Source organism: Anarrhichthys ocellatus, unplaced genomic scaffold (assembly GCF_004355925.1).
Source record: "Anarrhichthys ocellatus isolate YVR2014 unplaced genomic scaffold, GSC_Weel_1.0 scaffold49, whole genome shotgun sequence".
NCBI classification, from domain to species: Eukaryota; Metazoa; Chordata; class Actinopteri; order Perciformes; family Anarhichadidae; genus Anarrhichthys; species Anarrhichthys ocellatus.
The window spans coordinates 1,280,023-1,299,483 of NW_022280079.1; the positions used below are offsets into that span (position 1 = coordinate 1,280,023).

General features: G+C 43.0%; 1 protein-coding gene across 3 annotated transcripts in view; it reads left to right on the forward strand.

Annotated features, from left to right (window-relative positions):
- hmga2 (high mobility group AT-hook 2) overlaps window positions 1-17,793 on the forward strand; it is a 52,896-nt gene extending 35,103 nt beyond the window's left edge. For 2 of the 3 annotated variants that reach the window (XM_031869854.1, XM_031869855.1), the window contains 2 exons: window positions 4,036-4,068; window positions 11,285-17,793. In XM_031869854.1, the coding sequence (XP_031725714.1) occupies window positions 4,036-4,068; window positions 11,285-11,332 (81 nt within the window). In that variant the 3' untranslated portion in view covers window positions 11,333-17,793. Of the gene's footprint in view, window positions 1-4,035; window positions 6,113-11,284 lie in introns of those variants that run through there. The other variant, XM_031869853.1, reaches the window with a different exon arrangement.
- The last annotated feature ends 1,668 nt before the right edge of the window (window positions 17,794-19,461 follow it).

The following is a 19,461-nucleotide window of genomic DNA, read 5'->3' on the forward strand; positions in this document are numbered from 1 at the left end:
ACTGCACATGGATTCACTTGTGAGTCTGCAGGCCTCTGCCTCTGTTCTTACCTAGAGACACAGAGGTGAGATCTGATTGGATAAAAGCTCTACTTAAAACAAGCTGCACTGGAAGCAGAGCAACTGAGGAAGACAGTAGCTGTGCAATGAGAAAATAAGATAATGGGAAAAATATTTGTATAAATTATAATACCTGTAGTGTATTTAAGAAAAATTATTAAATTATAAAATAGCTATAACTTTTTGATTCTGTTTAGGCCAGCAGAGAAGGCCTTTCTGGCCCTGACGGCCCACCACTGTTTTGTGGTAGAAATCACCTGCTTCTGAACGTGGCCATGACCAGAGAGATGGTGGTTTACTTCAGGAGGAAGACGACGGCTCCACAACTGCTGAGAGTTCTGGGAGAGGATGTGGACATGGTGGAGTACAAGTTCCTGGGTGTCTCCACTAACAACAGACTGAACTGGAAGGCCAACATCAATGCTGTGTACAAGAAGGGGAGGAGTCGACTCTTTTTCGTGAGGAAACTTTGATCCTTCAACGTGTGCACCAAGATGTTGGAGATGTTTTACCAGTTTGTTGTGGTCAGTGCACTGTACTTCTCCGTAGTCTGCTGGGGGAGCAGCATTGGATCCTGAGAGTGTCTACTGATCGTTCTCATTCACTTCACCTGTGCTCAATCACCTGCCCCTGGCTTTTTCCTCTGCCAACCCCACACTGCACTCATTCAACTCACCTGCCTGCAATCTACTCATCACCCCACACATATATACTCTCCTGCTTTCCCTGTTCCGGTTGTCAGATCGTCATTGTTCATCCCCTCGTGCTCTTCGTGTCTCCCGTGCTGATCCCTCGTGTTTGTTCAATGGTTTTTGACTTTGCCTTTTTTTTATTTTTGCTTGCTCCCTGTTGGAGTCACTTTAAGTTTTTGTTTATTACTTTTTTGGTGACCAGTAAAAGACCTTATTTTCAACTTCACCTCATCTCTGCTCTTGAGTCTTTGCTCTGCCCCAGAATTGTGACGGAATGATCTGACCATGACAGACTCAGCAGAGAATACCGCCATGCTTTTCGCTCTCCAGACGCAAGGGAAGAAACTGTATGACTACGAACAGTTGCTCTCCGGGTTGGCTGGCGGGGCACCGGAGTTCGAACGGTTGCTCTCCGCTGGCGGGGCACCGGAGTTCGAACGGTTGCTCTCCGGGTTGGCCGGCGGGGCACCGGAGTTTGGACGGTTGCTCTCCGGGTTGACCAGCGACGTTCACGCTCGCCAGAATGCTTTTCAAGCCGCCATAACGGACCAGCTGCGGGATCTCAACCACCAGACACAGCAGGTGCTCGCCAGCCTCAACCCGCGGTCTCCGGTGGAACCAGCACCTCAAGGTCCACCGGCTCCAGTGGCTCCGGTGACTTCACCCGAGTCGCACCCCGAACCCCGAGTGCCACACATTGAGAGGTACAACGGTGACGCTGCCACGTGTTGCTCCTTCCTATCATTATGCTCACTCAACTTCGAATTCTAGCCCTTGTCCTACCCCACCGAATGGTCCAGAGTGGCGTTCATCATCACAAACCTCTCAGGGAGGGCATGGGAATGGGCTACAGCAGAGTGGGACAATCAATCTGCTATTTGCCGCTCTGTTTTGGACTTTTCCGGGGCCCTAAGAAGGGTGTTCGACCACGAGACCCCGGGCAGAGAGTCGGCACGAGGACTTTTTTCTCTCCGACAGGGGAGCAGCCGGGTGGCTGATTATGCCATCCGCTTCCACACCCTAGCAGCAGACAGTCAGTGGAACGATCCCTCTCTGTCAGACGCCTTCTTGTTTGGACTCTCTGAGGAGGTTAAAGATCAAATGTCACTCATCTTGTCTCCTATCTGCCTCCCCTAATGTGCCTTGCAAGCCTCCGGGCTCCTTACCAGACCACCGTTTGGTGTGCGATGCACCTAATCCGTCTGACCAGTTTTTGGGAACCCGCCTGGCCTTGGGAGGGCCTCTGAGTTTCCAGGAAGCTAACCTCGGGCTAAGCCGCCACTTTAACCTTATGAGACATGGGAAGAAGGTTCAGTTCCCCATCGCCGCTAGGCTGCAGCAATTCCCTGTCTCCGCTGGGCTGCAGCCTACACCTGCTCCCCGTGTCCTGTCGGCGGTCCGGCCGACTCCAGCTCCCCGTGTCCCGTCGGCGGTCCGGCCGACTCCAGCTGCCTCCTCTGAGCCGCAGCGTCCTCCAGTTCCTGCTGCAGCTCCTACCGCTGCCGCCTCAGAGCTGCAGCGTCCTCCAGTTCCTGATCGCGCTGGGCACCGCACCCCAGCCCCTCACTACCGGGTGGGACAGAGGGACTGGCTGCCCATCAAGGATCTTCCCCTCCGTGTGGAGCCTCGCAAGCTAGCGCCTAATTTCATCGGTCCCTTCCCCATCTCCAAGGTTAAGCCAGTAGAGACAAGCCCCACTGGTTCCCTCCTCTGGAACCCCTCTGCCCACCCTTCCTTGTCTTTGCACGTCTGGAATCCGTCCCTTGGGGGGGGTACTACTGTCATGATTAGGCTTTGCCTCGTGTGTGTCTCCTCAGAGTGTCTACTGATCGTTCTCATTCACTTCACCTGTGCTCAATCACCTGCCCCTGGCTTTTTCCTCTGCCAACTCCACACTGCACTCATTCAACTCACCTGCCTGCAATCTACTCATCACCCCACACATATATACTCTCCTGCTTTCCCTGTTCCGGTTGTCAGATCGTCATTGTTCATCCCCTCATGCTCTTCGTGTCTCCCGTGCTGATCCCTCGTGTTTGTTCAATGGTTTTTGACTTTGCCTTTTTTTTATTTTTGCTTGCTCCCTGTTGGAGTCACTTTAAGTTTTTGTTTATTACTTTTTTGGTGACCAGTAAAAGACCTTGTTTTCAACTTCACCTCGTCTCTGCTCTTCAGTCTTTGCTCTGCCCGAGAATCGTGACAGAACCACCCTCTCAACCACCTCCTGCAGGGACAGGGGAGCACTCCCTCCAACAGACTGCTCCAGCTCCGCTGTCACATGGACAGATACAGGAGAACATTCCTGACCTCTGCAATAAGACTTTATAATAAATCACCTCTGGCCAAATCATCATTCACTTGACTACATTACATTACAGTCATTTAGCAGACGCTTTTATCCAAAGCGACTTACAATAAGTGTTTTCAACATCGGTTTTCGAGAGAACAACTAGTCACCAGAAGTCGTAAGTGCATCTCCTCTCCTCAAACAAGCATCTAAGAGCATAAACCAGAGCCAACGTACAGTGCAGAAACAAATGAATGCAATAAGTGCCACAAACTAATAAGACAACAATAACTGCAATAAGCTAGTATGAATACAAAAGATGCTAAGTGGAAGGCTCAGGGTAGGAGGTGAGTTTTCAGCCTGCGCCGAAAGATGGGCAGCGACTCTGCTGTCCTGACGTCAGTGGGGAGTTCATTCCACCACTGTGGGGCCAGGACAGAAAACAGCCGCGACCGGGTCGATCGGCCGTAGGGACCTCTGAGCGACGGGGCAACCAATCGCCCCGAGGCAGCAGAGCGAAGTGGTCGGGCGGGGGTGTAGGGCTTGACCATGGCCTGGAGATAGGAAGGAGCTGTCCCTTTCACTGCCCTGTAGGCTAGCACCAGAGTCTTAAACTGGATGCGAGCTCTTACAGGGAGCCAGTGTAGAGAACGGAGAAGGCAAGTTGTGTGGGAGAACTCCAAGACGAGCTGCAGCTTTCTGGACAAGCTCCAGAGGTCTGATGGCCGACGCCGGGGCTCCATCGCTACACTGTCTTTGCACGACTGATTTGTTTATCTAGTTAGATAGATTAATACTAATCTATTTCATTGTATATACTGTGCATTTTTTTATACTTAATATTTTTACTTCACTTTGATTGCTTAGTATATTTTTTGCTGCTGTAGCGAACAAATTTCCCCTTGCGTGATGAATAAAGTATATATCTATCTATCTTCTTGTTAGTGATATCTGGTAGAGGAACAACACTAACCTCTCCCTTCTGCTCTCTTGCAGCCGCAGCAAGTCGTCCAGAAAAAGCTTACTCAGGTAAGATCACAGATTGTGCAAATACACACACACACTTGCAGGACAAATGACTGTGTAATTCTAATTAGACTACATGTTATTTTGTATTCCAACACATGACTCTAACATTTTTACTTTGTGTGGATAGTGTTATTGTATACTTCAAGTTAAGGTAAATTGAGTTGTAATTCTGAAAGGTTCAATGTCACCACTTGCATATTTTTCACGCATTTATTTTTAATCCCCGATGATCCACCTTGAACACAAAGTACTTCCATAAACAAAACTTACTGTTTTTCTTTTCAAAGGAGCTGCAGCTGAACTTGTAGCCATCTTCATCGTGTTGTTGTTTTTCTGCGCTAGTAGGCATTCTTCTTCTTCTTTCATTGGCATGTAACGGCAGACTAGAGCACTTGCGGAGTAAATGTGCCCCCGCCAGGCCCGGAAGAATTGCAACACCTGTACCTCCGGTAATGCAGAAAAACTGTCACGTTTATAGAAATTTTGGAATCGACTTGCTACCAAAGCATTGGTTCTCGTGACATCCCTAATGAAGGCCATGAAAATATGACCTAGGTTGTCCTGGGTTAAAGTCTATTCCACATAGTGAAAAAACTCACTGTGGGAGTTTGTAAAAGTTACAAGATTTGGTGCTACATCCATCCCAATCTCCTCCCTAGCTAATAACTGCACACTACCTCCAACTTTTGTCCTGACTCGACTGACTCAACCAGAAGACCTTGACAGGCAAACATATTTTATTGCTACTTTTTTTTTTTTTTTTTGTCTTTTATGGGTCTCATATCTTGGGTATCTTGTGTCATCAGTTTAAGTGGTGGAATTATGATTCTTGTCAAGCTTCTCAAAGGCTTTGAACATCCTTATAGTCTTGCATAGCCAGACCTATCTGCACACTTTGGGAGAAGGTCTGGCTGAACCCATCATAACTCTGCACTAAGGGAAACAAGGTTCTGAGTTGTTTGTATTTCTTAAAAACCATCACAATCGCATAGCGGAAGGGGAGGAGAACTCCGTCTGAAATGGCCGGCTTATAGGCACAGTCTACATCCTTGGAGTCGGACTACTGCAACATTAACTCTGCCTGCAGCTGAAGCTTACACTAATGCTAGTGTTTTTACTCATGAAAGGTTAGGCCGGATGAGAACTGTGGCAAAAGTCACATCTGTAAATACAGGAGTGACTTTATCAAGAAAAGAGGTGACATGAGACGAGAGTTATTGTCTTGGAGATAAATTCCAAAGTCAACTGCGGTCCCTCCATGTGGGACTGTTCATATGTAGCAGATAATTAGATGCTGTTTTGTGTTACTGGTGTGAGCACCTACATCAGAGGGAGAATGAAAGCCGAATGGTAATAAGTGAGTGCAACATGACACAGGACCCCCCCACCCCCAGCATTCCCTCACACTCCAGGAATCCACCAGCCTCCCGTCTGTTCACTGGTGCGGGCCACTTCTTGGTGTGAATGCATAACTCGGCTCTGATTTGTGGCTGTGTGGGAACAGGGCTGAGGCAGTTGGGAGGCGCTGTGAGGCCCTGGGAGCTGCAAGCCATAAAAATGTAATTTAGTTCTCCCACTTTGATAGGCTGCTTTATCTCCCACCAGCCTGTACAAAACCTCAGACCCCTTTCAGTCCAGTGCTCAGGGTGGCACAATTTTTAAGCACAATTTCCTATTGGAAGTTTTGGCTACTGCTGCCAACCAGGATTTTTTTGTTATTTATTTGCTTAAAAAAACACAAGTTCAAAAGTCTGAATATCTCTCCTCATTGATGGCTCAGTCAAACTAGGGCTAACAAACAGTGTAAGTGATGGAAGTGGGGTATTGGAGAATCTGGAGTGAGGTAGGCTATAACTTCAAGCGTAGGCCAAGTCTGCACCAAACAGTCATTAGATATTCACGCCAGCATTTTAACAATTAAAACATTTTTTCCTCTTCAGTTTCTTTAGTGGCAGTTAGCAAACCATCATGCGGTTGGAGAGATGGTGTCCCAGTTCCCAATGATGATCTCACACCAAAAGACATTATATTGGGTATTATGGCTACCCCCTAAATGTTGATGCCCCCCCCAGCCATTTTCCTGCTGCATTATTGTACACAGAAAAATGCAATGACTGTAACAACACTAAAACTGGTATCTGACAAGTAGGCAGCAACAAAACGTAGTTTGGAGGAGGTAACAGTGGATGGATGGGCCAAGAAATTGTAACTTTAACACAGAAAAGTGTTGTCTATTTCCTTTCAAGTTGGTTTCACCATCATGACAGTCTGTCTCTGTTCTTAAGCAAGTAGTAGGTGTGTATGTGGAGTTGGCCAAATATGCAAGATTTGGTACATACTTCTCATACACAAATGAGTGCAACACTATGGATGCCTTCGAAGAGCGGCTATCAGAAAGGGTGCTGTTATCCCCTGTTCACCCTTTCCAATGTTCAATTATAAATTTACAACACACGGTTTCACAACAAAATGCGAGTGTCAGTCCCTTTATACTGCGGAAATAAAATGTAGTACTAAGGATGAGTTGAGGAGTCTCACAACCTGAGAAAAGAAGCTGCTCTGAAGTCTGGTGGTAAAACAACAGATACTTCTTTATCTTTTGCCAATGGCAGCAGGGTGAACAGCATATTGATTGGTGGGTATTGTCTTTTAATACCCTTTGGGCTCTGTGCAGGCACCTCACCTCACCGATATCACTGATGCTCGGTAGATTATGTTCTAGGCAGTTTTAATCGTCCACTGCAGTGCCCTCCTGTCATGGGCTGTGCAAATCCCATGCCAGTTTGTAATGTTTCTATTCGGGATGATTTATTTTGCTTATTGTTCTTGCAAACGTCAACAAGATCTTGACACTAGAGCTTTACTAAGTTTCATTAAGACATTTTTGTCGAGTCACTTTTGTCTAGTCCAAAGGCTAGTGGTAGAAAACCCAAAAATGAATATTTTTGTAAAATTGATCAGTAGTGGTTTGGGAATGCAATGACAAACAATTAAGTCCTGCTAGATCTAAAATAGCTTGATGATGCTTTGATGGATCAGTTTGAATTTAATTGAATTGATTAAAGAATAGCCCCTTAGGATGTAGCATGTCATTTTCGAGGGGGTCCTATAGATACAAAAACATCATAACATACACTATAAAAACACAGATACAGACGGCTCACTTACCCTCTCCCACCCACACCTCAGCCCTCAGCTATTACACAAGATTACAATGATAATGACTCATGTGATAAATTAACAAATCACGTCAACTTAAATAGCAACTGACTTCAGTTAGACTGAAATAATGCACAAATTTAAAGTATAAGGAGGTTGATTTAAGATAAGAAAATAAAGAGGTCCTCAAGCATTGGAAGGAGGCAATTGATCTTAGAGAAAGAGGGAGGTTATTTCAATCAAAAGGAGCTTTGCATTGGAATGACCTGTGCCCGTTTTCTTTGAAAATCCTAGGGACAAAGAAAAAAATGGATATGGATATAAAAATCTTTATGGTTTCAAATAGGAAGGACAATCAAAATAAACACATTTGAAGATGAACTGAACCCAGTGAAATTGCCTTCTAGATTCAAGCTGTTGCCAATTAATTGACAAGAAAAAATGGTGAGTTCTATATGGACACCTCAAAAGAAACCTGCATAGAGAATTATACACAACATGAAGGGGCTTAAGATAAGTGTCAGAGGTGTTCTGACAGACAATGTCAGCATAATCAATAAGAGGTAGTATCAATGGAGAAATATTATGTTTCTAATGTGAAATGTAAAAGAATTAAATAAGCGATAAAGTGAACTCAGACAACCATGTGTTCTTTTTATAATATTCTATCAATGTGTGGCTTAAAGGAAAGTTCTGTGTCAATCCAAAGTCTAAGATATTTGGATGAATCAACTTTCTCAAGGGGTGACCCATCATTATAAGTAATATGCAAATCGGAGGACTGTGTTGCATAGTAAACACCATGCTGCAGGACCTTTTTCATTCAGCACAAATTTGTTGTTATGACACCAGTTTTGTACAAAGTTATACTCGGAATGTAAAGAATACTGGATTTGTAGTATACCAGAGTTAGAAGTGTAAATAACAGTGTCATCCGCACAAAGATGAACATGACAATTAGAACATATTTAAGGTAAGTCAAAATAAATGTAGAGAAAAGGAGAAAAAGAGCCTTGTGGAACACCCTTTTCAACAATGAAATACTCAGACTGAGAACCCTGAAAGACTACACATTGATGCCTATTAAGAAACCAGAAGAAACCATTTTTATTGTCATATACACAAAATTTGCCTTGTGCATTTGACCCATCCCTGTAGGGAGCAGTGGGCTGCCAATGACAGGCACCCGGGGTTCAGTGTCTTGCTCAGGGACACTACGACATGTGACACGTCCCAGTCGAGGATCGAACTGTTGGCCCTGCGGTTACCAGACAACCCTCTAACCCAGTGAGCCACGGTCGTCCCCTTTATAAAAGTAACGGGGACGACCGTTATAAAAGTAAGAACTAAACCAAAGGAGAGCATTTTGAGTTCAAACGCATAGAATAGAGCTTATCAAGGAGGAGGTAGTGATCAACCATATAAAAAGCCTTGGAAAGATCGTAAACACAATCACCAGCTTGGGTAAACTGCAGGCTTTAATGAAAAATACTTTCTTCCTTGTAGAATGATTGTGTGGGTGGGGTGGGGAGCCATAGGATTAAAGTTTATTTTTTTGTCCCCCACCCACGCTACCACCACCACCACCTTTTTTCTCTCCTGCGCTCACTTGCCCTTGTCACACATGGTAGCATTTAGCGGGCCTTTAAAGCCCAAAGTGTGTGAGCACTAATGACTGGAGTAGGAACCGCCACGGCCTGGGAAAGGAAGAGGGTTATAAATTGTGTCAGTTAGCCTCCCTGAATAAAATGAAGCCATGTGGAAAATGAAATCCATTTCATCTGAGGAGGAAGGAGGAACATGTTTTTTCTCTCCCCCCCACCCCGCCAGTTGTCACAGCGGTCATCGTGCACTTATCCTGGGAAAACAGAGACATTTAGGGTTAGTGAGCCATCATTAACACAGCAGCAATGAAGTCTCTATCTCAAAGAAAACCCCAAATACACACCTAAAATTATGTAAATGTTGCAATGTTTTTATGCTTGAGTGGAGTGAAAGAAGAAAATGTGCTTGATGTTATGCTTTGATACTTGCGTACACAGCACATTGATGGAACAATTAAATCCACACAGTTTCTTTTTCTTTCAGTCCAAACATACACACGTCAGGAATCAGAAGTGTTTGAATCAAAACTTAATTTTCCCAGCAATTACCATACTAGCTATTAAGGCTATGCTCGTAACCACATTAGCTATTGCTAACCACTAAATCCAGAAGTATAAATGAAGTTTAACACCTTCAATACTGGCTGCAGAGCAAAAACAGCACATTAGCAGTACTGCAGCAGGATCTTCAGTCCTCCATTGGTGTCTACACGCATTACACCAGATAAATCACAAGCAAATAGACGGGAAACAAAGGTGACAGCTACGCATGGCGAGCACAAATGAAGATTATTCTTATGACTTTGTCGCAGTGACACTCACTTGGTATACTGTATAGTACCATCAAACTAGGACACGTAGTTAAAGTGGCATGAAGCCATAAATGAAGGGATAAAGATCTGAGGACAGACCACAGGCCAAAGTGAGTTTGTGATTTAATCCCACCAAGAACCTTGTAAGCATTAACTGAATGAAATGTGGCCTTGACTTGACTTGTTAATCAGGGTCAAAACAGTATGTTGGTTCTGCATCAGGGATGGCTCTGTCTCATCATGCACATGAGCGTTTCCTGTCGGAGATTAAGCATTCACTTTGTGGCCATGCTGCTTCATTAACCCTATCAACAGATGACTGAACAGCTCTGGTTGTGGTCCTCCTCACCTTGAAGTGCGAGCCACTCTGTATGAAACAAGATATGATAACTCATCCAAAGGGAACTGGATGTGCAGAAGAGTCCTCATACCTAAAACACAGAATAGTTAATAGCCAATGACTGCATGCAAACACTGCATATACGAACATTCTATTTAAAGTTACAGTGAGGAGCTTTTAACTGATGACTCTTTATGACCTTCATCAGTAAACAAGACAGTCAGCAAGAAGACTGTCTATTTTGATATAGTTATTATGGTGAGAGCAGATGAAATCATGCAGGTTCACCAGAAACTCCTTCAGCTCAGACTCCAGACCTCCAGCAGAGACCAGCCTGACACGTACAGACCAAGATCCGTCTTCTGTGTCGCCTACGATCTGAAGTTGGAAGCTCCGGCAGGATGAGAGATAGCTCATTGCATGGAAGCAGAGTCTCCTCTTCTGTCCAGAAGCAGAGGTTGGCCTCACTGCTCCTCGGGTCCCCAGTGGGAGCCAACACCGACACCACGCTGATGGAGAACCAGGCTGTATTGCTGGGCCCACTGGAGGGAAGGGAGGCACGGGAGAAACAGAACCAGGACTGAGCGAGGCAGACTGTCAGACCCTGCTGCAGTAAAATGAATGTTTTCTGAAGGGACTCTGGTGCTCAGAGACACTACCACTTTTGTTGACATTGACACAAAATGAAAGTTCCTTGTGGCAACTTAAACGTGAAACATTTGCACCATCATGGTTTTAAACATGTAGCTAACATTATGAATTGGTTTTGTTTAGGCAACAAAAATACTTTGTTAGGTTTAGGAAAAGATCATGTTTCGGGTTCAAATAAGTATGTTTGTGTTATACCCAAGTTTGTGACGTAGTTACTAGTTATGTACAAACATTAACTCAACGTGTTGACTTTTTGTTTCACACAGGACATGAACATAACGCCAGTGTTTTACCCATCCATCCACTCCGACCTCCTCCCTACGCGGACTTTGTCGCTCTTTATACTACGTTACCTTACTTCCTCCTTTGCTCTTGTCATAACTCTACTATGGCCCAACAAGTACTGTAAATATGGGTCGTAATAAGCTGCTTGCACAGACGACCTTTACAGACTTGGAGTTGTATCTGAATTCCGATGTGCAGAGGGTGAAAAAGAAGTGTGACAGGACTGTCCCTTGTGGGGCCCCCCTGTGTTGCTCATCACAGTGTCAGAGACACAGACATATATATTGTATACATATATAACTTGCATTCTACAACAGGAGTTGAAAGAGTTTAAATGACACAGACCATCTTGTTTTTATCTACAGGAAGAAGAGGATGAAGAAGAGGCTGGAGAGAGCCCAGAGGAGGACTAAGCTGCCACACCATGAAATCTACCTCATTCAGCTGTCAGGTCTTTCAAAGGGAAAAGACTGCCTTGACCACTTATTTTTGACTTTTTCCCACATGCTATTTTACTCGGTTTGATTTCAGTTAGAGAATTTTACACCTTTGCTCTGTCACTCAATGGGCAAAAATGTCCAGCAAAAACATTCAGCCTTTAAATTCCCTTTCATACATTTTAACATAGGCCATACCGAATGCAGCAAAAGGAAAATTTTAGTAGCTGTATCGGTGATATCTCTTATCAATGTTAGCTCTTATCGGTGTTAGCTCTTATCGGTGTTAGCTCTTATCGGCCGAACAGATTCAAACAAGCACAGAGTTCAGCTCCACACAGTCTGGCTCTCAAAACAAACAAATCAGGCAACAGACAGACACAACATCGGCCCTGTACAACACACCTACACTCCTCAACGAGACACAATGAGTACGTAAATGTTTGGCTGTTTTTGATTCAGGGTCCTCAGAGCATCATCATCTTCACACGAGTGAGAGCTTTAGCAGAGGGAGCATCATTCTGAAGACTACTCTATTGTACTGAGGTGCACATACACACAGTTTTTCACACACCCTGACACAGTGAATGACTCTCCAGACATCGATGCAGAAATGAGACTGTTCCAATATATTTCTAAAACAAACCAACCCGCCCACCCCTCACCCAGACTGTTAGGTCACCAATCACAGGGAGACACAGAGATCCTTCCTCAGGGCAGTGGTTTATCCATCATGTTGGCTTAAAGCCATTTAAAAAGAACTTGCTCAAGTCGTTAGCATTGCCTCAGACTGAGTCCCCAAACATCATCTTTACATTTAAATAAAAAAGACCATCTTCCTGTATCCGCTCTCTCTAGAAATATGCAGGGAAGAAGCAGCACCCAATGCAGAGTTGGAAATGTCAGTGTAAATGTTCGTCATTTAACCATGGCCAACACCAACCATGCCCTTAATCAAACATCCGTTAAGGATCAGTTGAATGCCTTCGATGGATTACTGCTAATTATAGCAGTGGTAAATTCCACTAGCTTGCAGAAATGAAGATAATAATGTAAGATGCTCTGCTGGTACACTTACGAGGCATTAGACCACAATATCAGAGCACAGGGCAGGACGTTAAAGGACGGTTGTTAAATGTCAACGAAAAGACCATTTAATTAACTAATAATCTTTAGAACTTAAATCAACCAATTTGGAGTCTCTTCCTTTTGGCAGTTTAAAAACATGACAGCTTTAAAATCCACATAATGCATTCATTCAGTTTGTTCTTAGCTTTAAAACCTTGATTCCATCATTGACCTCACACTGTCAAAGATAATAGACCTCAAGAACAAAATCCACCAGATCAAACCACACATTACCTCATGGATCACTTGATACCTGGATTTAGTGGCAACGTGACATCGGACAAAACCTGATGGTATGCAAACGCTTACTAAGTTATTAATGCTAATAACTGATATGCAATATCTCCTCTCATGATTTCAAACTACCTCTGACTCAGCACAACCAGCTAACGGAAGCTGTTGCTCAGCACACAAACCAATGCCAGGCAAGGCAGTGTGCCTTCAGAGGGCGAACTTTATACTGTACATTAAAGCGAGGTCATGCCGGTTGGTTGTTGTCTTGTCATGGGGGAATTTGTCTGCGATTGTTTCCTTTAATTCAGTCAGGTAAACACTGCGTAATCCAGAAAGAAGCAAAAGTCAGACATGAGGAGCCATGTGCATCAACATTAAAGGAAAGGTCTTTGCTGCAGCTGTGACCATCTGTCCTGTTGGTTATGACGGGTCTACAAATGCTTTTACAAGGAGTGCACAGACATGAAGAATGTTTATTAAAACTCATCCATACAGATAACATTAGATTACAATATTTACCTAAAAAAGGTTGTGGCGCTGTAACCACATTGTCAGAACAACATATTAAAAGGGATAACCAAACCTGATTACACCTGAAATATCGTTTTAAACTGCTCAGTGTGTTTTTAAACCACAAACTAAGTAGATTCTGGAATTAGCTGTACAAAAATCACAGCAGACATTTTTTATGCGCACGTTGAAGTATCGCATAAAAAAATTTGTATGGCAACAGCAAAAATTTAAAAAACGTCCTCAATTGTGGAAAAAAAATGTTTACGCTCGCTTGAGTTTTTTTTTGACAAGAAATAGTTGATGCGCGATATGGATTATGGAAAACGCCTTTGGCGAATAAATTCTGACGTAGCGAACATTTAACTCACGTGACTGATCTGCTGTTTACATATATATTTATACCGTGTTCGTCTCCGGACAGCATGGAACATAGCTGATACGAGCCAACACAACTGGAACTTGGCCAATTAAAAGTAATTCCCGAAGAGCTCTCTTCCGTAGATGGTTAGATGACTTATTTTGTTTCCGGTTCGCAACTTCTACTTCTTCTGCTCTGTTTACAGGTCTATGCTTTCGCCAAGATTTTTTTTGCTCAAACCAATTGATGGAAACAATTGATGGAAATTCGCATTTCTTTTTTTTGCAACATTTAAAAAGTTTTTTAGAATTCGCTTGATATTTGGGTAAAAACTTTAATGACACTTGTTGGGATTCATTCCTACACAAGGCAGGAAGACTTCCTCACTGATAGTGAGATGGATGCGGGGCCATTAGTTATCCACCCTGTAACATTTGTCTGTTTTCTACATTCACCTGTTAATCTGAGAATGTCTTCACTTGTTTCCAACCTCTTTTGTGAAGAGTTGCCAGATATTAGCAATGTGACTGAAATGTCATCATAACCTTCAGACATGATGGTCAAAACTTTAGAAATAAGACACAGGTAAAAAAAAAATCTGAATTTTTCCTTTAATTGTAGACGACTCTCAAGCCTGCAGTCTTTTGCAGTTTCTAAATCCATTTGTCCATAGTTAGACCGTGCATCAAATGTTACAGTCGTCATCTTCTTCAGCTTTGGTTGTTTCTCTACAAAATCTCTTCCTAGAATTGAAGTGAAGTCTTGAGAGTTTGTCTCCATCATCACTTGGCACTGACTGTCCTGACGTTATCTTCTTTAGAGATTCCTGGAAAAAGCCTCCATTCAGTGGCCTGTTTATAATACTTACAACACAAACGCAGCTAGCATATTACATATTGTTTTTCTTATTTACCTTAATGTTAATTTGTATCTCAACATTGTAATGAAACAGAATCCTCTGCAAACTGGGACTTCGTCAACTTGAATTTATTTTGTTCTGATTTACACAATGGTTTAATGAGGATCAAGTGTCTTTATGGCACTACATGATATAACTACAAATGTTGTTTTTTTGGTTTGAATACTTCGAGTTGTTTATCCTGAGTTATCTACTACCTGTAAATGTACAGTACCTCAAACAGACCGTTAAAAATGGACTAATCAATCAACAAATACCTACCTCCAGTCTCTTCACATACATGTATGCTATGGTCATATCAGGACTGCAGAAGCTCCTTACTTAATGTATCAGATCAAGCTTCCAATCGCAGTACATTCTCACCCTCAAAGTGACTTTCAGGTTTTGAAACAGATATGTCTGGATTTTGTATAGTGTATTCATGAATATGTGTTAATGTGTTTAATTAGTAGATATCGATATACTTGATTAGCTGTTTTGTGTACTTCACACAAATGTGATTTTCTTTTCTTGTGATATGGTTAAACCAGATGGAAATGGAATTGCTTTTTACTTAATGATGGATTATACCATTTTTCACCTGTCACCATGGCAACCTTTGAAAAGTTGACATGGTATTTTAAACTGGGCCTGAGGTAGAGCCTCAGAGGAGGAGCTACGTTGATCCTGTCAAACCTGCCTTCATCAGCAACACCAGAATGGAACCGTGGCCACTTAGCACAGGTTGTGGTAAACTCTCACCAACCAACAATCTGCACAATGTTTTGGATCATAAGGTGCCTTCAAACTGCAAAGCAAATTATCACCTTGATTAATTCAAAATTTGGAAAAAAACGTTTTGCAAGATTTTTTTTGGCCAGGATGATTTTCTTTTTTATTCCTTTTTTTAATTTGTCAAAACAGTTGAAAGTGTTTGTTGTGGTAATACTCATTTCAGCCACAAGAGGCTGAAGTGCAGCCCTGCCACATGTTCTAAATAGGATTAAACGTTCGGTAAATTAAAACAATATTCTTGGTGAAACCTGTTCTTTGGTCTTAAACACAGGAGACCAAATGGTTTATATCAGAATTTGAATAAGGATAACCTTTTGCTTTCTCACTTTCCTCTCAGGGCTTCCGTACTTAATTGGACGAACAGAGATGAGACATAATTAACTCCCAAAAAAATGTATTTTAAGTGTCAGAAGGCAGTATGATTTGGAAAACTACACCAGTAATTACAAGTTACTAAATATATTTCTAATGCCATCAATACTTATGCAGACACTTTGCAGGCAATGCTGTTTCTAATAATCCAACCAATCCAAACAGAGAGAATCACAAGCTGCTGTTAAATGAGCTACCTAAGGAATACTCCAAGAACTGTGTGCAGCTGTTGATGGCTGATCAGTAGCTTTGAATTAATGGAGGCTTCATCATTTAACACCACACCATCCATCAGCCAGACGGACCCCATGTGGACCTGCTATTAGCATGCTATTAGCATGCATCTATCTGGAAAAGGAAACAAGACGTGCATCACGTGATAGTACCAGGTGTAAATGGGGTCTAAGTGACACAACTGAGCCCATCAAGCTCCAGGCTTCGAGCTTTTTAAAGTTAGTCATTTTCCTTCCTTGGAGTTCAGTAGAATCCAAACCCCCTGCTGAACTTCTCTGGAGGCGATGCTACCTCGCTGTTGGGCAGAGTGATTGTAGAAGCTGTTGACAAGCTTTCAGCTCTGGGAGTCTTAATGAAGTTTTCTCTTCATGATATCATGTTCTAGTACAATCAAATACAAGTTGCTACCTCCAGAAAGGCCTACTTTTACCTCATTTTCAAACTTACTGTTAACATTTCAGGTGTCCAAGAGCATATGGAGAACATTTTAATTTTTTATATATATAGAGTTTATTTTTGTGGGGGATGAATTTTATAAGATTGTTTTTCTCTGCCTCTCAGTCACCGTTTGGTAAGACTGGACATGTAACCTTTGAAAAAAGATTTTCTAATGATGCAATGTTTCGTAGTAGCAGAGATGTTCTGTCTCTCCCTCTGCCTTGCTCCTTCTGTATCATTTCAAATGTCCTCTACCGTATCTAACTTGTGTTGCTTTCTCTATCCACATAGTATTACTGTCTTTCATTTCACTACAAATTATGCTTGCCTGCTAAACAACATCTGTATAGATATTTACTGCGTTTTATCCAGCACAATAAAACAAGTATGGCATCCATAACAGAAACGTGTGAGTGAGTTTTTGATTTCTGTTCTTTGAATTTTTTACAGGGTGGATGAATCCTGTTTGGTTGTCTGGAACAACATCATAACAAATGATGTGTCAGCTTCAGTTCTCTATCCTTAGAAGACTATCTCTGCACTTTGTTGCGAAGGATCCTCCTGGGGTCAGGCTATTTGGATACAGACCACGCCCTATGATTTACCTATAAAACACCTAAGCAGCTGTGGAACAACTGATTGTTTATATCCACTGGAGTCAGGGTGCTCAGTGTGACAATCCTTGTTGTGGTATTGATAGAAAGAGAAAGAGTTTGTTACAGCCTTGAAGCTACTTACGAGGATTAGTTTGTGTGTTTGTCTGCAAGAATCCTCCCTAGATTGCTTATTCCCTTGTTATTCGATCTTTCTGTCTGTGGTTTAAAGTCGCTGCGCACTCTCACCATCCCATCGCTGTCTCTGGTGGCCTCCAGCAGCCCTTTTCGTGCCTCTTCTTTCCGGCGTATATACCTTTTCAAACTTAACAATGTAAGCATTCTAAGTGGGCCTTGCAATCTTTGTTAATGCAGTAGCTGACAGAAAGTAGAATTGGACCAAAATTGTTGCCCTAGCAACAGAATGACAATGAAAAGGTCCATCGCTTGCAGGACTCATGAACCGGCCTTGTTAGGACCCATGCTGAGAGTGGACCTTGAAAGTTGGCTAACAGCGTGCAAGACAGTTCAAATCCTCCAGTCAGAGGTGGCATCCCTCCTCTGGTGAAGGGAATAAGCCACATGAGTGCGAGTGAGATCGCTTCTGGGTTGCTGACATTCTCTGCAGATTTCAAGGTGCTCGTCCAGTATGTCTGAGCAGTCAAGTATGGCGAGAAAGCAGGGACGATTGTGTGGGTTGTGGGGTTCCAATATCATTGGAAGGTAGCAACGATAAGTTTGTTTTGTGTTTGAGACATTGTCCAGGGAGAACCTGCAAATTCCAGAGAGACTTTGCTGCTTTTTTGGGAGGTTTCTCTCCGTTTGAAAGGCCCAGTGTAAAAATTGGTGAAATCGCTAAAGCCAGAAAGGATATAGGGAAGTGTTCACTCTCCGGCGTCATAGCAGGAACTGCAACATTATTGGTTGCCTGCCTGGTAAGCTGCACTGAGCTATGGGTAGCCTACTTATATCTATCTGGTTAGTACAAGGGGCAATTCTGTCCCTACCGTCCCTGGACTTTAGAGGCGAAGCCAGTACGGTGAGCAACTGTAGGTTGAAACTGTAAGTGGTGGACGACCGACCACCTCTTTAGTTTACTCACAAAGGCCATTGGATTGCCACTTCCAATTCCATTTGGAAGTCGAATAATTCTTTGATTACGTTTTCTACTGTGATTCTCCAAGGCCTTTGTTTTCTGTATCAACTTGGAAACATCTGCTATGAGTTCAGTGTTTTCTCTTTCCCTTACTTTGAATGAAAAGTTTTTTGGGGTTGAATATAATTTTGATTCAGTTCTGGAATTGTTTTGAATAAAATATTTATTTTCATTTTTCACATTCATATATATTTTGATATTTGAGGTCTTATATTTTTTACCTTCAGATTTTATATTTTCAGATTCAAATCTAATTTTTTTCACTTTCAGATCGTTTTTTTTCAGTTCAGACTTTTGTCCCTGATCTGGTGTGGGGGGCGTGGCATCAACTGAGAGGGGCGTGTCATCATGAGGGACAGCATAACAAAGAAGGCTGACGACCTTACTCAACCACGTTGCCTTCAGGTAACGTGGGCACCGCGAGAATTATGATTCAACACTTTCTATACACCATATTCACGTGAATGCAGTGGGGAAAACTGTGAGCGCCAGCTATCCTGAAGGAAACTTCGGTGAGGGGACCAGCTGCTGGCTCGATTAGTCTTTCACCCCTATACCCAGGTCGGGCGACCGATTTGCACCTCAGGACCGCTATACATATTATTAAGTGGAGGAAAATCAACTAACCAGGATTCCCTCAGTAGCGGCGAGCGAAGAGGGAAGAGCCCAGCGCCAAATCCTCGTCCGGCGGGCGGATTGGGGAAATGTGGCGTACGGAAGACCGCTTGCCCGGTGTCGCTCGGGGGCCTGAGTCCTTCTGATCGAGGCTCAGCCCGTGGACGGTGTGAGGCCGGTAACGGCCCCCGTCGCCCGGGGTCCGGTCTTCTCGGAGTCGGGTTGTTTGGGAATGCCGTCCAAAGTGGGTGGTGAAATCCATCTAAGGCTAAATACCGGCACGAGACCGATAGTCAACACGTAAACACTAGCCCTATTTTTAGGCCTCTGCTCGAAAATTGCTTTCCCATACTAAAAAGACTGTAATTCTATAACTACAAGGTTTATTTTAATAATTTTGATGGTATAATACAGGTAACACTTGTGAGATGTGTTCAGATGTGTAAATATTGTGTATATGTTACTGGTTAATAGTGAATGAAGATGGCACACAGCTCAAATTGAAGTTTCAGGTTCGCCTGAAAAAAAAGCACTGAAAGCATGAATATCTTTTTTTAATAATGCAGGTGAAAGCTAAACTATATAACTATATATTTTACTTGTTTTATCACTAATAATATTCAATCTATCCAAATACAGCAGTTTGGCATCATTTTGAGAGCCTGAGGCCTCTCTAAGGCCTCTCTGTGTCTGTGAACCATGCATCCATTCTCGTCTGCCTGTGTGTATGTGGAGGCTATAACAGCCTATGATTGGTCAATTCGAGACTAT